We start from the raw sequence: 21,606 nt of genomic DNA on the forward strand, positions 1-21,606 counted from the left end.
CCTAATATCAGTTCTTATTTACAGCTGACAGGATGGAGGAATTAGCTCTGTGTAGATTCATTCCTGATGTAAATATCCATATTTAATACTGTTTAAAAAAGATTTTCCAGGAAAAGTATGCTGACCTGTGGTTTGGGGCCAGCAGCAAATTCAAACAGCAAATGTGAAAAATGATATAAATAAATTGGAAGGAAAAACACTATAATGCAAATACTGAAATATCTGTAATGTGAAAGAATAATTTTGACTACCATACATGAAATATTGTACTGACCAGATTGAAATATATTCTTTTTTATAGAAGTATTCTTCTATATCCACCAAACATCAGAGCAAGTGAAATAACAGATTTTCTTTCAGCCTTATTTCTTTTACTAGGATATGAAATCACTTCCATTTCTATTTTGAAAAATAAGTTGCAAAAACAATTTAGTCCCTGGTCCTTAAAATTCAATCAAGTTCTCATTAGAGTTGATGAAAGGACAATTAATTGGCAAATAAACAAGATCTGTACTTTGTTACTTAGTGTAAAAAGCCAGAACCTTATCAAATGACAGCAATACTTCTGGATGACTGCAGGATGAGGATGGTTGTGGTTGTGCAATACAGGAAGTTATTTTCCTCTGAAACACAGCACACTTCAGTACGTCCTATTGACAGAGATATCGTGTATGAATCATATATTAAAATATAACTGTAGTAATTTCACCTGGCAATTAACTTAATAAAAATAAATTACAATAAAAATGGCTAGATTCTTTAATAACTCTGATAAAGGTTGTCTATCTTACATATAAATCAAGTGGAAACAACTGTGCAAATGCACTAACTTAGCACAAGTCTGACCGCTGCAACTTGGAACAAATCAATTTTGGTATCTAAACATCTTTCCCTTCTGAAAACATGGATTTTAGCTAAAGAAACTTCACTGTCAAACTTAGCACACTGCTTATACCGAAGACAATGGAAGAAAAAAAAGAATCCATAAAAACTGAATTACTATTTTATATTTTCAAAACAATAATATAGTTATTAATTTATTAATTAGTTGTAAAACATAAATCATATAATACCTTGACCTGATGAAGCTGATCTTTTAAAACTAGATTTTAAAAAAATATTTGTTCTGTGTGTCTTATTCTCCCCAACATTCAGCCAAACAAAAATAAATTGCTCACACAACCCTTTATCAGTAGGAGGCTGTTGGCCATCTGATAGGTACCAGGTGAAGATTATATTACATTCTGCATATATACTTCAGGATGAAGTAGACTGAGACTTTCATTTTATCTTGATAGATGATCAGCCACACAATAAACACAATTTTCAAGCACTACTGTTTTGTGTGGTCAGACTCAATTGTAGAGCTCTGCATTTCAATACTTTCAAAATTTTCTATAAATACTAGTTTTCAATTATTAAAAGCACTTGTGATGCAAACCTTTTAGCTGCTTTATGTTCTTCAATCGCAGGTTTTGAATTAAATTAGAAGATATATTTAAATTAGAATTAATACTTAAATTGATCAGACTCACTTGGTTGAATCTTCTAAGGAGACTCTAGGAAAGGAACTTCTTGGATTGTGATTCCTTTTAAACTTTTATTTAGATAATTTCATATCAGAGAGTGAAAAGTGTACTGACCTCAAGAGTTTAGGAAGAGATTTTTTTAGTGCATCCTAAAAGCAGAACTCAAGAGTTGATAGCTCTTTAAGGGACTAGTTCAATTTCAAAGCCACTTTAGATTAGGACATGTTTCTAAAAGTTCTATGTTCATCAAAGCAAATGCGGATTTAATGTACCATAAAAATCCTGTGATGTTTTGTATGAAACTGGAAAGAACTTAGTTCTAAAATGTTTTTGAATGAAAGCAACAGCAGCTGGTTTTTGCCTCACTGTCCAGGACATGTCCAGACACTCAAAGCCATTTTGTTATTTTTTGACCTACAGCTTCCTCTGCATTCTTAAAAGGCTTCATTTTTAAAACACAGCAAATCCCACTAAAGTTATTAAAAACCTGAAAGCAGCTTGTGTGACAAATTAAATTTTCAGTATTCTAGTGATCTCAAGGAAGTTACACTGGATGGGACTTTATTCAACTTAGAACTTTGAAGTACTGTTAAATTTTTTCAACTGCATAAAGCTACCCAACATTTTTAATATTCCATATTTTTATTATTCTGCACCACCTCCACACTTTCTACAGTCCTTCCATGGCACTCAATTTCCCCCAGCCAAGCCAGTCTTAGTACAATAGTTCCAAATTAACTCCAATTTGAGAACAAAGAAATTAAGGTCAACAATGATCCCCTCACTATATTTGCATTGGCTTCCAGAAAGCTCTCATCTACTATACACACAGTGATTTGAATTCTCCATCATCTCCTAAAAATTGCACTATTACCCTCTTCCCAAGCAGCTTTCAAATTCCACAATATTGAAGCTATACATTAGTATTGAAGGTATTCATTCATATAGGTTTTACTTTTTTTTTACAAAGTTAATATTAAAATGCTCACCTTGAGTTGAAAATTTAGACTGTATATTGTGACTATTTTGAATATTCTTGACCTTCTGACACGCCTGTATTTAAGAAGTAATAACTCTTAGATGTATTCGAACAACTTTTACCAAAATAGATATATAAAAGAAATAGCATTCTAAACTGTTTGAAAATCATAATAAGAGTAAGGTGTATGGGTAAAATAGAGTACCAAGCTATGAGGGATAAAACATGAAATAAATTTATTAGATTAAGTTTATAGAAAGAACATCACACAAATGGCAACAGAAAAATAGTTTCCCTTCAATGTTAAAATGATCTATTTCTGTAAATATCTATGTTTCAGTTATACTAAATCATCAGAAATAAACAGCAATTTGTAGTGTTGATAATCACAGGATTGTAATCTGTAATTTGACACATTTTTGTTGTTGGTTATGTTTTTTTTACTATAGATAATTATAGATAGTACAAGTTTCTTCATTAATATAGGGGGAATATTGGCAGATTCCCATTTGGATTTTATTATGAAACTCTTAATCATAGACTCTGGCCAATTATTGTGTACTTCTGTAGTCCTATGCAGAGATGCGCAGGTTTAGGTATTTCCTCTGGCAATCATTGGCATTACCAAGTTTGATACATTTTTTCCTTAAATTTTGTCACATTATTTTTGTGTAAGAAAATACACAACAGAAGAGTCCTATTTTTTCTAGAATTACAGTAATCCCAGTCATTACCATTTCTTAAGTTTTTCTTTAAATAATGAATAATCCCCTAAAGTGGATTATTTAAAAGCCAAAGAGATAGAGAAGACAGAAAAAGTTGCTTGCTGTATCTCCCCTTCAACTTTATTCATGAAACTTATTAATTACAGATTTTGCCCTTTGATACAGATCTAAGGAAGCTATTACTTGCTGTCTTGGATAAATTAGTATACCAGGAATACACTCAAGATATTCTGTGACTTGCAAAGAAACAAAGCTATTCCTTCAGTTTGCAGGATTGCAAGTGATTTAACAAAAGCTTCTGCAAAGTGAAATATATTTTTCCACCAAGAATCATGCACTCATGTATGCCATTTTCCATCTGCCAAACCTGTTGCACAATGCAAAGAAATCTTCTGTGGCCTTCAGACAGGGCTTGTACTACGCTTCAGCAGAGCTGAATAGAGCTAAGAGCTCTATTCAGGCAGGAGACAAGGTGTTCAGGTTGCTCAGGGCACATCCAGGCTGTATTTGGAGAGCAAGGCTCTGAGAAGCAATGCAAATGTTCCTTGCTCTGTTACTCTTGCTAAATTCACAGACAGATCAAACCTAGTGCCATATGCCTGATATATGAGAACTTCTTCTATTCGAAGTCAAAATATTTTATGAATCAAAACACTTTTTAAAATTAACAAGAGATCACGGTGACTTATAAACACAAAAAATGACAATTTGAAGATGACACCAAATTTACTGATAAAGTACAGAGGCATTGGGAATAAAATAGCAGCAAGAAGATGCTCACCACACTAGTTTAATGAATTGCTGTTAATAATCAGTCTTAATACAGGAGATAGGATTTCAGTAAAGTCCATGTTTCTTCCATTGGTGTAGCAGTATGATTAATCTGAGAGAAATCTCAAAGAATATCCTGAAGTAGGACAGAAATAATTTTAAAATTTGCTTTGATCTTGCTCAACTTATTTGTTCATGATTTTGTTAGCAAGAAAGCATTGCTATTTTTCAGTCATTGACAAAGATGAGAAGCTATTCTATTATCATCCTTCAGTCCTAACTCCTAGCAAGGATTACAAAGTTTGGGAGACAGAGAAAAATGATCCTTTAATACACTGAATTGAGAGGACATTTTTTGTGTGCTTGCTCTTAAAATATAGATATACATTGAATTCTTGATGAACAGGTATATAATGAAAAGATTACTGAAGATAGCATGACGTTCAAATACTATTGAGCCTTTTTTCTCTTTTTCTGAGCATTTGTTCATATGGTTGCACTACCTTGAATAAAGTTAAATCTTGTACTGGAACATGATTGCGAACAACAGAATTTGCCATTAGGCCAAAAATCAAGGTCCGGTATTAATCTGTTAATACCGAGCAAGGGTCAAGATATTTTGGTTCAGTGAGAGTAGTTTGCTCTTTGCTTAGCACAGTAAAGGTTGATCTGCACTGAGCACTAAACTGTGGCCAGCAATCATCTCAGCTCCTCAGTACTGATGTGTTCCAAGACACTGCACAGAACATTTTTTAACAAAAAAAACCAAATTCAAACAAACCAAAAATCCCTAACACTTGGAGATTTTGTTATTTGTGGGTGAAGTAATTGGCATAAAGGCAAAGAGCATCATCACACATGGATTATTTTATATGTTTGACAGTTTTTTTGTCCAGTTCACAATTTCAGGTTTTCAAAAAAATAAGTTGGTTCAGTATCTCTTCCAAACATTCTTGCTACTTGACACAGTGCTTTGCAAAAAAACCCAAAATGATAAAAACACAATCCATACCATAGGGCACAGATGATTAAAAAGAAGGGAAGTTTGATCTCTTGCTCCTGTGTCATTCAACAGTAGCACTACTGTAAAAACTATTAAGATTTGACAAAAGCATATATTAAATCAGATAATGTAACAAATATCAGAGGTAGAGACAGAAAGAGACATCAAAGAGGCATGAGTAGTGAAAAGAGAAAAAAATGTTAGAAGAAGTTTTGAGATGGACCAATGCTAGCAGAAAGCAGATTATTTATTCTTAAGGTGATGGGAGAAGAGATTCCCTTAAATGATACATAATGTTCCAAACTACAAATATTTTTGTGAATACAATTTAACTTTGATACAATGCACTCATTATTGCCATGAATCTATGGAAGTTCTGGGTCATTTTAAAAATAGCTTGACAGATATTAAATATACCTTGAGTTCATGAATTAGCGAGATCCAGCCTCTAAGTAACATGTATCTAATTAGACAACTGTAGTTTACACAAAGCATTGTTGTGCTGTTGTGCCAATGCACAAGATCTTACAATGGTACTGGTGAAACCCCACTATTAGCTGTGGGGAATATATTTGCTTTACAGAGTCCATGTTGACTACCAAAATATTCCAAAGCAGTGTACATTTCCAAAGGAAATGAGTAAAATATGCTATACGTCCTTTCTATGATAACTGAGACAGCAGCAAGCACTAACTTGCTGCAGCTTTCTGAAACTGATTATAGTTCAGCTGCTAAATTAGTAACTGCTTCCAAATCTTTAGCTGCTGCTTCTGAAAAGCTGGACTGAATTTCAATCTTTTGCATTTTGTTAGCAGCTCTATCTTTATCATTGCACTGGACAACGAATATCCATATTCAAAGTTTAGTTTCCACCAGTAGAAATGGTAAGCATCCTTTAATCTTTTTTTTTTTTAAATCTGCAGATCCACTTTTCCAGAAAATATTGTTATTAATTTTTTTAATCAATAAATCCTATTAATCAAATGAAGTACCTTTCCCACTTATTCTAAGAATCTTAGGAAGTGATTATGAATTATTTTGGCTGGCAACACAAATTTCCTGAAAACAGAATTTATTGTCCATATGTCTTTTCAGTAAAGTGTCTATCTTGTGGAAAATCAGAGGATAATTACGATTTTTTGTCTTCTCACATTGAGTAAACTCACATAACAAACTATTTCAAAAGTTGTATCAGAAAAGGATCTTGTTGAAGTTATTCCTTCTAAAAAGAAGGTCATCTCCTTTTATATAAACATCTGTATGGATATAGATCTCCACCAAGAAATCTGCAGGTACCTATGGCATGCACAACAGGCACATACAGGCACAAAAGTGCAAGAGGACAATGAACTCTCCTCCCCTAGATTACAGTGGCAATGATGCTGCATGAACCTGATTTTATTACAGGCTGTACTTTTCTCACACTCCCTTTAAGCTTTAGTGAACCCTAATGCTGTCCTCATTTACACCCAGGCAGTGTTGGTATTGTTTTATCATTCACAAATATATACAGACAGTGTCTGAAGTCATTGGAGGCAATTAATGGAAAGAATGTACATAACAAAGAAAACATGGAAAAGTAGAGAAAATGCATGTGGAATTACTCACAAGGTGAAAAAGGGAAAGTATTTCTGGCACTCTGTTTCTCATACAATCCAGAAAAAACATTGCAATAGACTGATTTGATAACATCTAGCATAAATACATAAAAAGTAAAATAAAAAAAACCTCCTGGAATAAGATGTGTTGGGGTGGTTCATACCTCAGATAGTCACACATATTAATAATCACTCCATATCCATGCTTCAGATTCTGTTTGTACACATTCTGCTGTGTTCCAGAGGTTTACCTGAACTGACTAGGAAAAGCCTGCACGATATCAAGGGTGGGATCTGGCAACATTACATACAACAAAAAACAATTCTTACAAAGGAGTTCCAGACATTAACTGAGGACTATTTAAAGACGGTAGAAATCTTTCCGAATACACAAGTTATAACTCGATGCCCCAGACTGTCAGGGTAGAATGTAGGAAAGCCTAACTCTAACCTTCAGAAGAAGAGTGAAAAGCCCCAGCCTCGAGAAATCAAACAGTACTGCCTCATCCATGAAAACAGGGTAGGCAATGTTTTAATAATAGTTGAACCCTTGTTATCTTATGACCCAAACACAAGTCAATTAATGAAGAAAAGACCAAGTGAAGAACATAACACAATAGGGAATGGAGCTCTGTTTTATGCAGTAGAAAATGCCATTTTAACTGTGTATGTATAGCTGGATTATTCATACAGTTCTTTCTGTCACATTCATCTCAGGGATGGGAGTGAAGAAAGAAACACTGGATATTTTTACTGCATATTTGCATAGGAAAAATATACTCAGGGCACTGCAAATGCATTTAGGATATGAGTAAGGAGAAATTCTTGGCAAGACACACAATGATACACCACCCAGATCCATTTAGTCTGAGAAATTAATAAATTAATCTGTTTTGGTCATTCACCAGGAAGGATAACTTTTCCCCAGAACAACCTGGGTGTTGCAGTGTGTCGCCATTTCCTGTCTCACCTATCCCATCCCCCTCAAGGATGCCAACCTTTCCCCCTCCCCCTTTGCCCTCCTGCCTGGCACCTTCCAGCAAGGTGTTGTGTGATTGGCAGATGCCCCCAGGCCTGGGCTCATTGGTTTGTCCCAGCGTCAACATCCCCTGACCCTTCCCCTGCTCACACCTGGTTGGCCCTCACCTGTCCGTCCCCTCCCCCTGTTCCCCGGGGCTTAAAAGGACACGAGACCATGTGGCTGGGGTCTCTGCCGTTGTTCTGGCTCTGCTGTCTGTCTGGAGCTGTTGCCAGATTCAGAAATCTACCATGCTACAATAAACTCTGGATCTAAGCTACACGGCAGAACCCGCTCCTTTTCTCTTCACCGTCTGAACCTTTTCCACCAGAGGTAAACTGAGTTCCTATTTTGCCTGGACTTGTTCTGAGCGCCCAGCTGCAGCACCCAGCCAGCCAAAGGCATCTCTGGGGTGAAAAACGCAACAGCTGCCGCCTTTGGTCCAGCAGCGAAGCCAGACGAAGCCAGGCAGGACACACCCCGAAACATTCGGGGCTTAATATTTAATACCTGGGTTTGTGAGGAAGCAGTGTCTGTGATTATTTCTGTGAAAACGTTAACCATGAACAGTTTTAAACAACTTTTATAAAACATGACTTTCTCTAATTTTCTTTTAAGAAATAAAAATAATGAATCTTTTCCCATAATAGGTAGACCACATTCACATAGAGAGGGTATGAGAAACAATTGGTTTGGAACATTCTGCTAGAATTGCAAAGTTAAAAGTCATATGCATAACTTATTCTTAAAAAGGCATAGCAAAATAAACACTAGAGTTCGCTGAACTGCAGTTACAATTTCCATAGAAGGTTTCTAATATTCACAAGGCTCTTATCAGCTACTGCTATTTGTAACAAACACCAAAGCAACACGCACCCTTTACCACTTTAGTGATACTGGATTAAATCTAATTCCTACAGAACAACAATGAAAACTTGGAAAATTAGGAGAAATGGTTCACCAGGTAAAAGAATGATGAAGATTGAGTAAAATTGGGAGACTCAGTAATTACAGTATCAAAAAACCTCAAAGAAATAGGTAAAAGACAAGCAAAGGGGTAGAGTAAAACAGAGAAGGGTGTTTTAACAACTGTCTGGAAAAAAAAAATTACCTTAAGATAATAATTTGTCTACCATTTATCTAAGAGGACTGATGTGTATTTCATGAGAAACATTTAGCATATGAATTATTTTGTGCTTCTGTTTTATGGAAGCACAACAATGACTAATGGAAAAAGAAATCCCCAAAAGCTAATGGTTTCCATTTCTAGGACAAGAACACGTAGATCAGAGTGAAGCAAGGTTATTATTCCTGCTATCCTTGTGCTTTAAAAATCACTGGAAGTTGAAATCAGCTTTTCTGGAACATTGAGAAGAAGGGGTCAATCAATATTATTAAGGCTGGACGAGATACATGACAGCTTAGGGGCATTTTTTCTGGAAGAAGATTGAAAACAGAATGATGAAGCCAGAGCAAGTTTTAGAGAGACTTCCATTCATCACTGTAGTACTGCAGAAATCCCATTCCTCCCTCAGATTCTTTTTCAAAAACTCTTGTTAAGCAGGAATTATATCTGCAACTAGCACTCTAGATCAGTTAATGGGTAGTGATGGCAAAGTTCATAAGTTCATTAAGTTCTGATTTGGAGAGCTACTGAGGAAAAATAGCATATTACAATTTTAAACTTTGTTTTTATCTCAGTCTACGCATAAATCTTACTTCCTACTGGTATTATGATTGCTTTATTGTAACTGAAACAACCAAACATCAAATTAAGTTTTCTATTTCACCTGTTTAGCTCCTAAATTCATGAAGCTGTTGTCTCATTTCCTCCAGAGACAAAAAGGCGTGAAACAGTAATTCATGTACTGCAATAACTCTGCTATATGTTTTTCATATGCTGCCTGCAGGCACAGTGAATAGGAATAAAAATTGGAACAAAACACCAACAGATCTTGCTCTGTTCTCTGTATCTATGCTTTAAGCTCCCACTCTCTGATTATTTGTTACAGTTCCTATAGCTCTGGGAAATGGCAGACACATACTGTGAATGCAGCAGCCCTTCTGCCTTCGGGGTTTCATTCCCAGGGTTAGAGGAAAGATGGCAGAATCAGCATGCTGTTCCCTCCCCTCTTCCCAGGCAAAGATCAGTGGCTCATGGAAAATTTCATACCAAGAAAGTCACAAGTGGGTATTATTAGGAAGTCTCATGAAAAGAGTGGATGAAGATGTACATTTTTGTTAACTAACATTTTGCATTCTATGACTATATTGTATCACTGCTTCTCTGTATAATTTGGTCTCTACAGCAAAGAAGGGAAGCTTCTTTCTATAAGAGTAAATTGATACCACATATTGCCCTGCCTGTTTCCCCCTTGTTAACCAGTGGGCACAAAAGGACTTTCTTCCACCCCCAGGCTCCTCTTTGCAAATAAGGGAAATGTCCTATCAGCTCCCATATCAACTGGAAAGTATATGGGCATCAAGAACCCCAAAACCAGACAGCATTCTGCATGTCCTCAGTACTAAATGTATTATTATCCTCTCAAAATGGATGTTTCCGAGGGAACAAGCAGAAAAGAGGATATGAGAAATGCAATTGTAAAAGAGAAAAACAACCCCCCAATTTTTTTTTTTAAATTTACATATATTTATGTTATTATGTTGCAATCATGATCCATGGACTTATTATTTCATTCATTTATTAACTGCCACAGTTACTTGAATTGCCAAGATTAAGCCTCTATCACGAAAATAACTGCATACTCATAAAGGAATTACTATTCTAAAAAAGCATATCTAAATAGACAATAGGAAGCATCAATCTCACACTGATACAAAAAAACAAAACCAAAAAACAACAACAAAACCTGCCACAGTTAGAGCAAATCTGTACCAAAGTCAGGAGCATAAAGGCTGTGAGACAGCTGGAGCCACTGCAGGATCCCTGATTGAAAACAGTTTCCTCAGAAATTTATGGTGTATCCATAATTTTCCTGTTTTTTGTGATAAAATAGGGTTTTTTCAGCAGAGGTGTCTGGTTTTGTACTTCCTTAAGAAAGTCACCAAGCTATCTTGATTAATTTTGGTTTTTGGATAATTTGTTTCAAAGCCTCTTTAGTGAGGCTTTGAAACAGACCCCTAGGTTTGAACATAATTCATTACATATTGGGCTGCAAGTTTAAAACAAAAAAACCCCAAAGCAAAATAGAAAAGACAGAAAATTGCATTTCCAGATAGCCTTTGCTGATTACTAGAAAAGGACTGTTCATTCAGCTTTGAGCAGAAAATTGAACCAGATGACCTTCTGCAGTACCTTCAAATCTGAATTATCCTATAGCCTTATGAGATCCCTAGGTATGTTTTCAGAAGTCACTTATTACTTCATTTACAGTGGAAATGGAACTTATTACTATCTTCCCTCAGACTAAGTAGAAAGGCAGTGGCATTATTACCTGTAAAATCACTCCCACTCCCTCTTGTCAGCAATGATTTTAAAATTTTTTCTAGGATGTACATGTTACTTTGCCAGGATGAAAACTCATAATTAAGAAAAAAAGACTTGGACAGGAAACAATAAAGTCTTTAAGTATAAATCTCATAACAGAAGAATAAGAATTCTTAGTTTGTACAGACTAATTTTCATATATCCCTCTGAAATCACATGACAATGAGAATTCTTTGAGTGCTGTGCCTGCAGCCAGAAAAACCTCACAACAAAACAGGCTGATTAATATGAAGGTTTTTCTCAAACACAGAATTCTGATGTAGTTTCATACCATAAATGTTATTTAAGCTATTATTAGCAGCAGAATCAGTGGGGTTGTATATATCTCTACCTTGCCAGGAAACACCACAACAATAAGCAGCAAAAGCTGTGGTCCACTTACCTGTCATTAATAGATCAATAAACATCTGGAGTCCTGACTTGTTTAAATATTTTAACTGATCAATTTCTCCCTGGGAAGGAGCCATGTTGCAAAACGAAAGGATTCACAAGATACAAAAAGTGAAAAAGTTGAATTGCTTAACTATCTTCTCTGTTTTCTCAGTTCTCTTTGATGCACTTTAAAAGAAAAGGACCTTTCTATCCTAAGTGGTTTTTAAATATCTGAAATGTGTATGTGTAAAAGTCAAGGCCACAAACACTATCCTGATCTCATGATGCTAATAGAGGTTTTACTATTGGCTGCAATACCGCCAGCACTTTTCTCACTTCCTGAGAAACACAAAATCTTTTTTTTTCTTCTTCTTTTTTTTTTTTTTTTCATTTCTTTGTGTGGGAACTGTACTGCAATGATTTATATGCAAAGCTCAGTGGTGGAAGATGCCACATGAGTGCTTTGAGCTGTGCTGTGAGATGAATAGGGTGTCATAATATATTCAGCAAATATGGCAATCCTCCAGAGCAGAGAAAGGTATGAAAAATTATTTCCTTAGTTTAGAAACCGTACACTGAAGCCAAGAACACATAGAAAGAAAATGTATTGGCCTCTTTCCCACTAACACACAAATCACTGTTGTTCTATGTGTACAAACCACTACAGGTGTTATGCAAACACAACAGTGTGATTTTTTTGTTACTGTCTAGGCAAAAATAATATTTTTTGCTTCTTTCTCTCGCTTAAAAGGAAACAAAACCTAAACCCATATTATAAAAAATCTGTTCAAACTCACTTTCCAGACAAAAAAAAGTCTTATAAAGAATTTCTAAGAGAAATTATTTTTCCGTACAAAAGGCGAAAACATGAAGAAGGAGATACCTGCAAAGTACACTCAAAATTTTCTAAGAACCTTAAAAATGTAAGTATTTGGAACTGCTTGTTCCTTAAGAAAAAAAAAAATCAGCGAGTTATTATTTTGTGTGCTGCTTAATTGTCCTTTAAATCTAGAAGCAAGGGTTAACACCTGCAATTACAGCATATATTTATTATAATATAAACATATATTCACAAGTACAAATTTAAATAATAGTCTTATACATATCAAGAAGAAGAATCTTACACTGCACTCTGTGTAAACTATGAGCTTTCTAAGCCCAGTCTCTCCAGTTCTATTACCAAATAAATTTGCCTTCTAAATACCTGCTAAAGCTGCATTCATATACAACTTTTCTGAGGCATATGCAAGCAGGGTGTTTGTATCCATCAGCAGAATCTAATCAGAACACCTCTAGTTATGAACATGATTCAGGATCCTGTGCATTAAGGCTCAAAAAGGAAGAAATCATTTCCCACATTGCAGGGTCTCTGTGCTATGCTAAATTTAGCAAAATAACAGCAACAGAGACAAAGCATGCATTAGAAATAGTTAAAAAGCAGCAGGGAGGATGGAGAGGAGTAACAAGCATTACATCTCTATTAACTAATGGAATGCTTATGGAAATAGGAATAAGATACACAGGCATTACAAATGAATACTTATCTATAGCACTATGAGAAAATATTCAAAAAAATCTATGAAGGAAAGCAACTTAAAGTATAACACTGTAAGCATGCAGCCACTAAATTAATCTGAAATGCATTTGAATTGCTCTTATCACAATGAACTCAGTTCACAGTCACAAAAATCTGTTATATGTTTCTACTTATAAACCAGTTTTCCCTAAGTACCATTAAGATTTATTCAACATCAAAATCTATCATACACAATGATAGCATGTATAAAGTACTTGCTCCATATTAATAGAGCTTTTAAAACACAATTCCTTCTTTGTGTGCTAATTCTGGAACAACTAATACTTTTGTCTTTATTGGTTACAGGTAACATTTGTTGAGGAGGCACATGTAGAAAGGGTTTCTTTTCCAGTAAAACTACACAGCAAAAGAACAATCTTATACTTAATCTACTTGTAGGTAATAGCATATAATTTCTCACACAATTGCATTACTGACCATGCCATTCTCTACAATGTATAAGACATATGATTATCCTTTCATTATTATGAAATGCTATGCATTTAAGAAACTGTTTCAAAAGTGTTAGTGGAAAAATTCTAACCTTCATTCAACCCTTGCTGACTGTAGCATATGAAAGCTGATAACCAGAAAAACAGGATAAAGTTCAAAGCAATTTTTCAATGCCTCTATTGATTAAACTTTAAAAGTTACTGTGTTTACCGAATGCCACCTGCTTTAAGAATGCCACCTGCTTTAAGATCTGAGAGGAGAACACACAAACACTTGGTCCAATACCAATCATTTTAGTAGTGAGCAAACAGGCAAATTTTCTTAAGAAAATAGTATCTTCTGTACTTTCACCCTCTTTAACAAAGGAGAACAAAGAAGTATGTTCAATGAATGGACTTACCTAACAGCAATACCTGTCAAATTGTTGAGCTAAAGCTCTTTAACACCGTATTTAATGGATATCCCCATTCTCAGCCTACCTGGTGTATTCAGCAGCCGGGACATTTTGCAAGAATAGGAGATAAACTGCTCACAGTATTCAGCACTACTGGTAATGGCAGAAATCTGGTCCATTGTTGCACTGTAGTTCAGCTGCAGCACAGATAACTTCTCCGGGCTGCTGCCTCCCACAGAAGTCTGCATTTGCAGATCATGGTACACAGTTGTCCATACTTTATCCTCTGAAAGAGAGGGCAAGAAAGACAAGACAAGAACTGGTAAGAGACAGACAGAGGAACTAAGTTCAAATAAATTTAGGCCTTTGTCAAAAGATAAAACTGTTCTACAAGATATTTGTTGATATTTGGTAGTTGGGAAGGAGGGCACTGCACGTGAAAGGTCATCATGTGACAGCATGGTTCCAGCTATGAACTGATGAAGGGAAGAAACTCTGATCACCTTTATGAAAAGATACCAAATATACCATGTGAGAGGTCTTCCTTAAACAGCTGATGCTTATACTTACATATGGAACTAATAAGGATTAACTTTGGTTAGAAAGGCAGAAGGCTGATGTCCTAAGGATTCGAAGCCTTTATGTGAAGAACATTCACTGTGCATTGTAAATTGCCGTGGGCTGGAGAGAAACACTGCTTTACTAAAGTAGTAGTAAAGTAACAATGAGGATGCACCAAATTCTCATGTGGTTACATATTTAGCAATTAACACTGAAAATTTTTCCACATTTTTTACCCAGGATGTGTTCTAGGGTAAAACAAAATTACTGCTTATTGAGACTTAAATGTTTTAAAACAGCAGCACCATGTAACTTTACTGATTATGGTTATGGTACAGATAGCACCACAGGAACTAATCAAAGTAGAATGGAAATACAAAATCTTCTGTTTAGTTGTGAAAAGGCACAAAGGGAGAAAGACAACTTAAATTTTTTTTATAAGAAATACAGCAATATTGGCCAAATCTTGACACCTGCAACAAACTTTTCTTGCAGGGTCATGCAAAAAGTGTGTTATATCCAGCCCAGAACAATGTCTGTATGCATTTTATTTCTCTAAACTACTGAACAGCAAGTATCTAGAAATGTTTCTGTGAACCATTTGTCAGTAGTTACCAAAGAAGATTTAAGATGAGGTATTATAATAATGAAACAGAACATTCCACACTCATTTTATAGCAAGATTTGTTGAAGTTGGAAGGGAGTTTAGAAAGGAAACAAAGACAAGCCACAGAAACTTTGCTGTTATAGACCAACCATTTATTTTTCTTAGAGGGACATTCCACTGAACCAAAATGAAAAAAAATATTATCTGAGTAATTTAGGACTTCAGAATGAAAACTATGAAGATTCAGTCAATATTATTGATACTGTCTCCCTGTAAGAATGCTATTCTATCACTTAGGTGTGAAGAATTTTTAAAATTTAGGTTGACTAGGTACCACTCTAAAAATCCACTAACTCAGCTGAAATGTACTACTCATATTGTGCATCTCACATAGACAAGGGCTGAAATAGGTCAATTATCCTCTCTGTAAACAAACCACAGAAAATTCTCTTTTCTCTAGACATTAACCTGAAACTCATCACCACAAAACTTCCTAGAAGTGAATCAGATTTTGTCAGTAATATTTGTCATGCAAGGTTTTTTCACATTTTAAGTTGTTTTTCAGTTTTTCTTTTAATTTTTCTGCCTTATATATTTCTACCCCTGAGGGCATAGTCAAAGAAATCTGTCTTGGAATAAAAAATAAACCTAAAAGACATCACTAAGGATCTACTCTGGTGCCTTAAACTGGCTTGTAGGAAAGCCCAGATTCCCAAATGAATCAGGCCTTTGCCCCTATCAGCTGTTCTGTCAAGCGACACCATTGACCACAGTTGTCCTTCAGAGATGCAGAAATGAAGCACACCCACACTGCTAACTTTGCTGTATTTATCACAAAAACAGACTCTCCAGGCAGATCACCTGGCATTTTCTAAGTACACTTATTCAGCTGACAGATGTGCCGTACAGCAATAAAACCCATAAAATGTAGTGCATTGCAGTATGTTTTCAATTCTCCTATGTAAATCTCTTGCCTGTTAATGCAAATCTCAGTCATTCTAAAACTTGTAACCTGCACTTTGATATTTTTGCTACATGGAAACACTTTGCCAAGCTGACACACACTCAAAAGTGCTTCAGTACTTCTTCACCAAGTTCACAGGAATGTGCCTACATCCACTGATAAGTTTTGGTGTGACCCAGGGTAAAGATATCTCTCCACATTATGATTATGCTTATCTCCAGGATTCTGTGCTCTGCCTTATTTTCCAGTCCTAATTTTTACTGCATAGTGTCAGGCTATTTTGGATTATATTGGAATCATGTGGACCCATGTGTTTGCAACTGATACGGTGTTAAGGCTTTCTAATCAAATGTTCAGAGATAAGGTAAGCAAAGCAGACAAATCTTCCACAGGTTGTACACATGACTAGCCAAATGAGATGAAATTCAGCATGTGATGCAAGATGGTTATTATTTTGGTATTCATATCCTTAGTCCAAAGCTTTTTGTAAAACACAGTAATATTCTTGCATTGAGAAAAAGAAAGTAAAAAATCAGGAGAAAGGAATCCTGCTTCCAAGTACCAATAAAAAATTTTTAATTGTCACCTGTCAAAATTATATAAAGAATATAATCCAGTTTTGTTAAGAGCCTTGTATGGAAGTTTACTGCAGATTCATTTTCAAGAAAGGATTGAGATAGTTTATACACATTCACTGACAAAACCCTCTCATTTGTAGCAGAAAACACGGTATATGTAAGAACACAAAAGTGTCAGTAAGGAAGGTGCCAGGACAGTTAGAGCCTCATATTGAATTTTTGATCCAGCTAAGACTCCTAGTCTAGCCACAAGGTACGGAATGTGACTAGCAGTAGGAATTGTGTTAGGCATTATGTTTGAGGAGGAATTTTCCTATGGATAGCAGATTCTAGCCAATATACAGTCACTTCCCCTCCAAGTTAGGAAGTTTAATCTTTACTGTGGCACACTGTACTAAAGATGATATAAACATACCCTTGTCAGTCAAATGCATCCTCTGAACAATTTCAGAACCCTGTCAAAATACAAATACTACTAATGGTTAAGTTTTGTTCCACCTTGTAATTGATCTTTTTATCAATAAACATATATATGTGCATAAAGTCAATAATCTTTTACAGAAAAGCAGCTTAATCCTTCCTGCTGTCTAAAAGATGATGGGAGATTTATTAGCATACATCTGGTCAGATACTGAAAATAAACCTAGGTCTTATTTCACTTGCAACTAATTTTTTAAGTCTGGCTCAAATGACCCATGAACACATTCAGCAAGCTGTCTTGTCCAAACTCTGGAAGCTGAAGCATCTGTGCCTGCAGGTCAGGCACAGAGAGAGGGTGTGGCAGAAGTTGCAGCTGGTGTATAGGAGGGAAGCTTCTTCTCTGGGTATTCGTGCTCTTCACATATTTTCCTGATGTAAGTGTAAAGCACTGCCATGACACAAGGACTAAAACTGTACAGAATGGTAGGGCCTTTCCTGGGCTGGGAAAACACATTAACAGACAAAAATCTATCTCCCCTCCACACCAAATGCAGATTCGTGAATACATAGACTTATACATTTGTGGGGCTGGCTTCAAGGTGTCTGAAAAGAATCAAAGGAGATAGATGCTAGGCAGAAATCTCAGCCTTACCTACTGAGTGTAGATATTTATTATTGATTATAAACTGCTTTTTGCCTTTTACTCTTAAAAATTTGTTAATGTGTTTATACTTTCCATGGAAATCAGCTAGGCATTTGTAACTTGAAGATGAGGCCAATATCTTCACTCATGTTTTCAGTTTCTCAGAAACTCCTTATTTCTTGAGACCATTCTTGAGAGAGATGGAATCAGTACCCTGCTTGCAGTCACCTTCTGTTACAGAAAAGTTAATGCAGATAGTTCACTCTATCTCAAATATCTGTATCTTCACCATTGATGGCATTGCCCCCACGTAGCTGAGTACAGGATATGGTATTCATAGTTAATATATCCTTATTTTCTGTCAATAGTACACAGAAGTCCCATTTAAGGTATGCAGAAGTGAAAAATCTGTCCTAGTTAACAGTAATTGGATACATATCCCTGGCAATTCCTGTCACCACAACACTGGAATGAGTATTCCCCTAATACACAAGCAGTTATTTGAACAACACCTGGCATATGGCTATTGCTAACCACAAGTGTTTAGAGACAATTTGTCAGCCACAGCTGTGTGTATGACTTGGGCACCACCAAAATACATTTCCCCTACACATGGAAGTATATGAGGTCCTAACTGGATTTACTAGGCTGATTCTAGCTTTCCCACTGGAGGACAGAGTACCAGCACTAGCTAATTGCTAACACTTCAGGAAAATAAGGGCCTCCAAGATGACCACTTCTTCATTCAAATGCATATCTTAGAGGTTTTTTTAATGGTGCATAGCGTGTTGCAGTTGCACAGGGGAAAAAAAATGGGTTCTGCCATTATTTTGTTTTCAGCAGTGAAGATGAAGTATAATTTTCTTTGAATGGAATGCCAAAAGCCAGTATCCATAGTTTCTTAATAGAATTCATAATGGTTTTCACTAAGAACAATCTAATTAGATCCAAACTGCTGATACGTTTGATGCAATTATAGAGAAAATAGGTTCCCTGTAATTTAGTCTCTACGTTACTCCTTACTGAAACCGTTCTTCTCTAACAGATATATATTATATTAAGATTAAGTTTCTTAATTTAAGAATAATTTTTTAAGAAAGGAAATGACCACTGTCATTTATGTCCTTAAAATGACAATAAAGTGACATAATTTATTTTGCTGAAAGTACTTTTCAGTTGCAATGACTGATCTACAGTTCTACCTACTCACTACTCCTTTTTCCAATAAAAAGTGAAGTAGGTGGCAAATAAAATAATAAGTATTAGTAATGGTTCACTAATAAAAAGAAAAATTAAATAAAAATTTCCTTGTTCACCAGCTATTCAAGTGATCAAATCAAATATTAACATAAGTGATTTTCCCACTTAATATTCAGTGTATTTAATGATGTTATGATGATATTTATCATTATGCTATTGAGTATTTTGCAGATAGTCAGTTTCTGCTATCGCTGAACTTTACTCATTTGCTTGGTGCTCAGTTAAGCAAGAAGAACTTGCTTCTCACAAACAAATTAAGTAATCTTTTGTAATGATAATTACTGATAATAAGTTTGAAAAATAAATTTCAGAAAACATAATGCTTCTATTCCACAGCTATGGATACATTTTCCCCCATTTATTTCAATCTACAGTTATATGTATTGCTATTAGAGTTCACCTTTTTTTTAATTAATGGACTTATATGCTTAAGATACTATTTTATTAGGTATTTTCAAGAAATCAGAAAACAGTTTGATTTCTCAGGAAAGATCATCTACTCTCTCTCTCTCTCTCCCTCAATATATCTGTGGTGAGTGTTTTGATGGATGCAGTTTCCTGACCTAAAATTTGGCTGATGTATGAGAGCACCTTGGTTCCTGGTTCAAACCTTGGAGAAGATGATTTTGAGAATTCTTGAGCATATAAAAGCCTGGAGGTGGTTCCTTACTAGGCATCCTGATTTTTGCCATCATCAGTCTTTTTGTCCCTTCAAATTAGATTACTGCAGTATGTTCTACAATATGCTACACTACAAATCACTCAAGAAACTAGACAGGTTAACCCATTTAAAAGTGGACTGCCTTCTAGGGAGGACAAAAATTGGAATTGTAATAATCTCATATTATAAGGCCTGCAATTTTATTTTCTGATAAGAGCCTACTTGGTATTGTTAAATTGTGTGGGATAATAACACAACAGTCATTGCTTAGTTTATTCACATTGTTACTTTTTTTGCAACAGTTTTGTAGATGCAAGACCTGATGTACCCAACTGATGTGGAAAAAACTACAGCAGGTCATATCCTCTTCTCCATCCTTTTATATTTCTCTTGGTGTGTGCTTATATATAAAAGCTCAAACCTATATATAGCAATTTAAAATGAATTCTGCTGTGGACTTCAAAGGAGCTACAGTTGAGTTTATAAAAATGAAAAATATACATTCCTCTGAAATTAATGAGCGCTTTGACAATCTTGTCTGAGATTTGGAAATGTCAATTTTTCAGTACAGTTACTCTGGTGATATGAACTGCTATCATCTTACTAATGAAAAAATGGGGTTTAGACAGAGAAATCCAATATTCAGAAAAAAAAAAAGAGTAATTGAAGAGTGTTTTTATGAACTGAATTCTATAGAAAGCAAAGCCAGTCAGTTTCTTAATCTATTTAGGTGGGGAATAGAGGCAATCTGAAAATGTAATTGAGCCATTCCTGTGCTCATTTTCTATGTCTACGCCTTTCATTCCTTTGTTTCTTGATCAAGACAATAATGAATCTTCAAATTTAATTGAGACTCTTAAGTGCTTTTTTTACTTACAATGGTGTCCTGTGAAGCAATACGCTTTCCTTGTATTTACATAGTTTCTTTCATAACAGTTCAGGAAAGAGAAAATTTTATTTATTTTGTGAACTTACAGTGACATTGAAGGATATAATTTTCTAATAATTTATATACAACAGATAAATTCATATACTTTACAAAATAGAGTGGAAGGAAGTGACCAAAATACAGTTTTGTGGGAACCAAAAGTTTCCAGAGAAATGATAATGAAATGGCTGTTCCAATGAAACTTGTTAGAAATCTCAAGGGACACTAGCAAAGTAGCAAGTAGAGGATGAATTCTCTGGATTACCAGAGATGATTTTGAACTATTCAACACAGTTGTATGTGAAAAGCTAATGACAAGACTACCTTGAGAACAGAATAGAGATCACTCGTGTCTTCAAAGAAAAAAGACTGCAACAACAGATATTGTTATGCTGAAAAACAGTGCCTGGGGAAAATAGCTTAAATCTGATCTGTGCCCTAATGCCAAAAATTACCTCCTATGGGTGTTATTAGAGGCATGAGTTTAAAAAAAAACTCTATTGAAAGGAACAATAAATAATGAGATACAGTATAGCCATCTGAAGGAGGACTCGGATCATTTAAGTGCCTGGTCTAACAGATGGCAATTGCAGTTCAGTTTAGATTAAGGAACATTAAACTTAAGAACAAAGGACATAAAAGAATTAACAGTGTGGTTGTTTTCAGCACAGTGAGCAGAATATGGGGAAAGGCTGAAAACTTTTTTTAACAGTTCAATAACTGAAGAATCAAGAACTGATTCTACTTTCTGAGGAGCAGCCTCACATATAAACAAGTACTACACAAACAGAAAGATTGAATATGTCTCCTTTAAAGCATCTTTCAGTTCATTCTAGCATATCATAGGAGCATATGCATGTAAAAAAAAATGAACTACTGCATGATGTTTTCTTTTATAGAGCAACATAGCACAATCCTTTAGCTATGATCCCAAACAAGTCTTCCTAGAATCACTGAAAAAAAGTAACACGGTTTTAAAAAATGTATTTCAAAGGATATCCTGAAGAAAAGGGCTCTTCAAATCTTTCACTATGTTAGCTAGGACCATAAGAAAACAT

The 21,606-nt window shown here is 35.2% G+C and overlaps 1 protein-coding gene across 1 annotated transcript in view; it reads right to left on the minus strand.

The window, feature by feature from the left end:
- CNTNAP2 (contactin associated protein 2) overlaps positions 1-21,606 on the minus strand; it is a 1,033,176-nt gene that overhangs the window by 299,278 nt on the left and 712,292 nt on the right. The window contains exon 13 of the mRNA XM_066557113.1: positions 14,012-14,212. Coding sequence (XP_066413210.1) covers positions 14,012-14,212 — 201 coding nt within the window. The remainder of the gene's footprint in view (positions 1-14,011; positions 14,213-21,606) is intronic.

The sequence above is a fragment of the Molothrus aeneus genome, chromosome 1 (assembly GCF_037042795.1).
Source record: "Molothrus aeneus isolate 106 chromosome 1, BPBGC_Maene_1.0, whole genome shotgun sequence".
NCBI lineage: Eukaryota > Metazoa > Chordata > Aves > Passeriformes > Icteridae > Molothrus > Molothrus aeneus.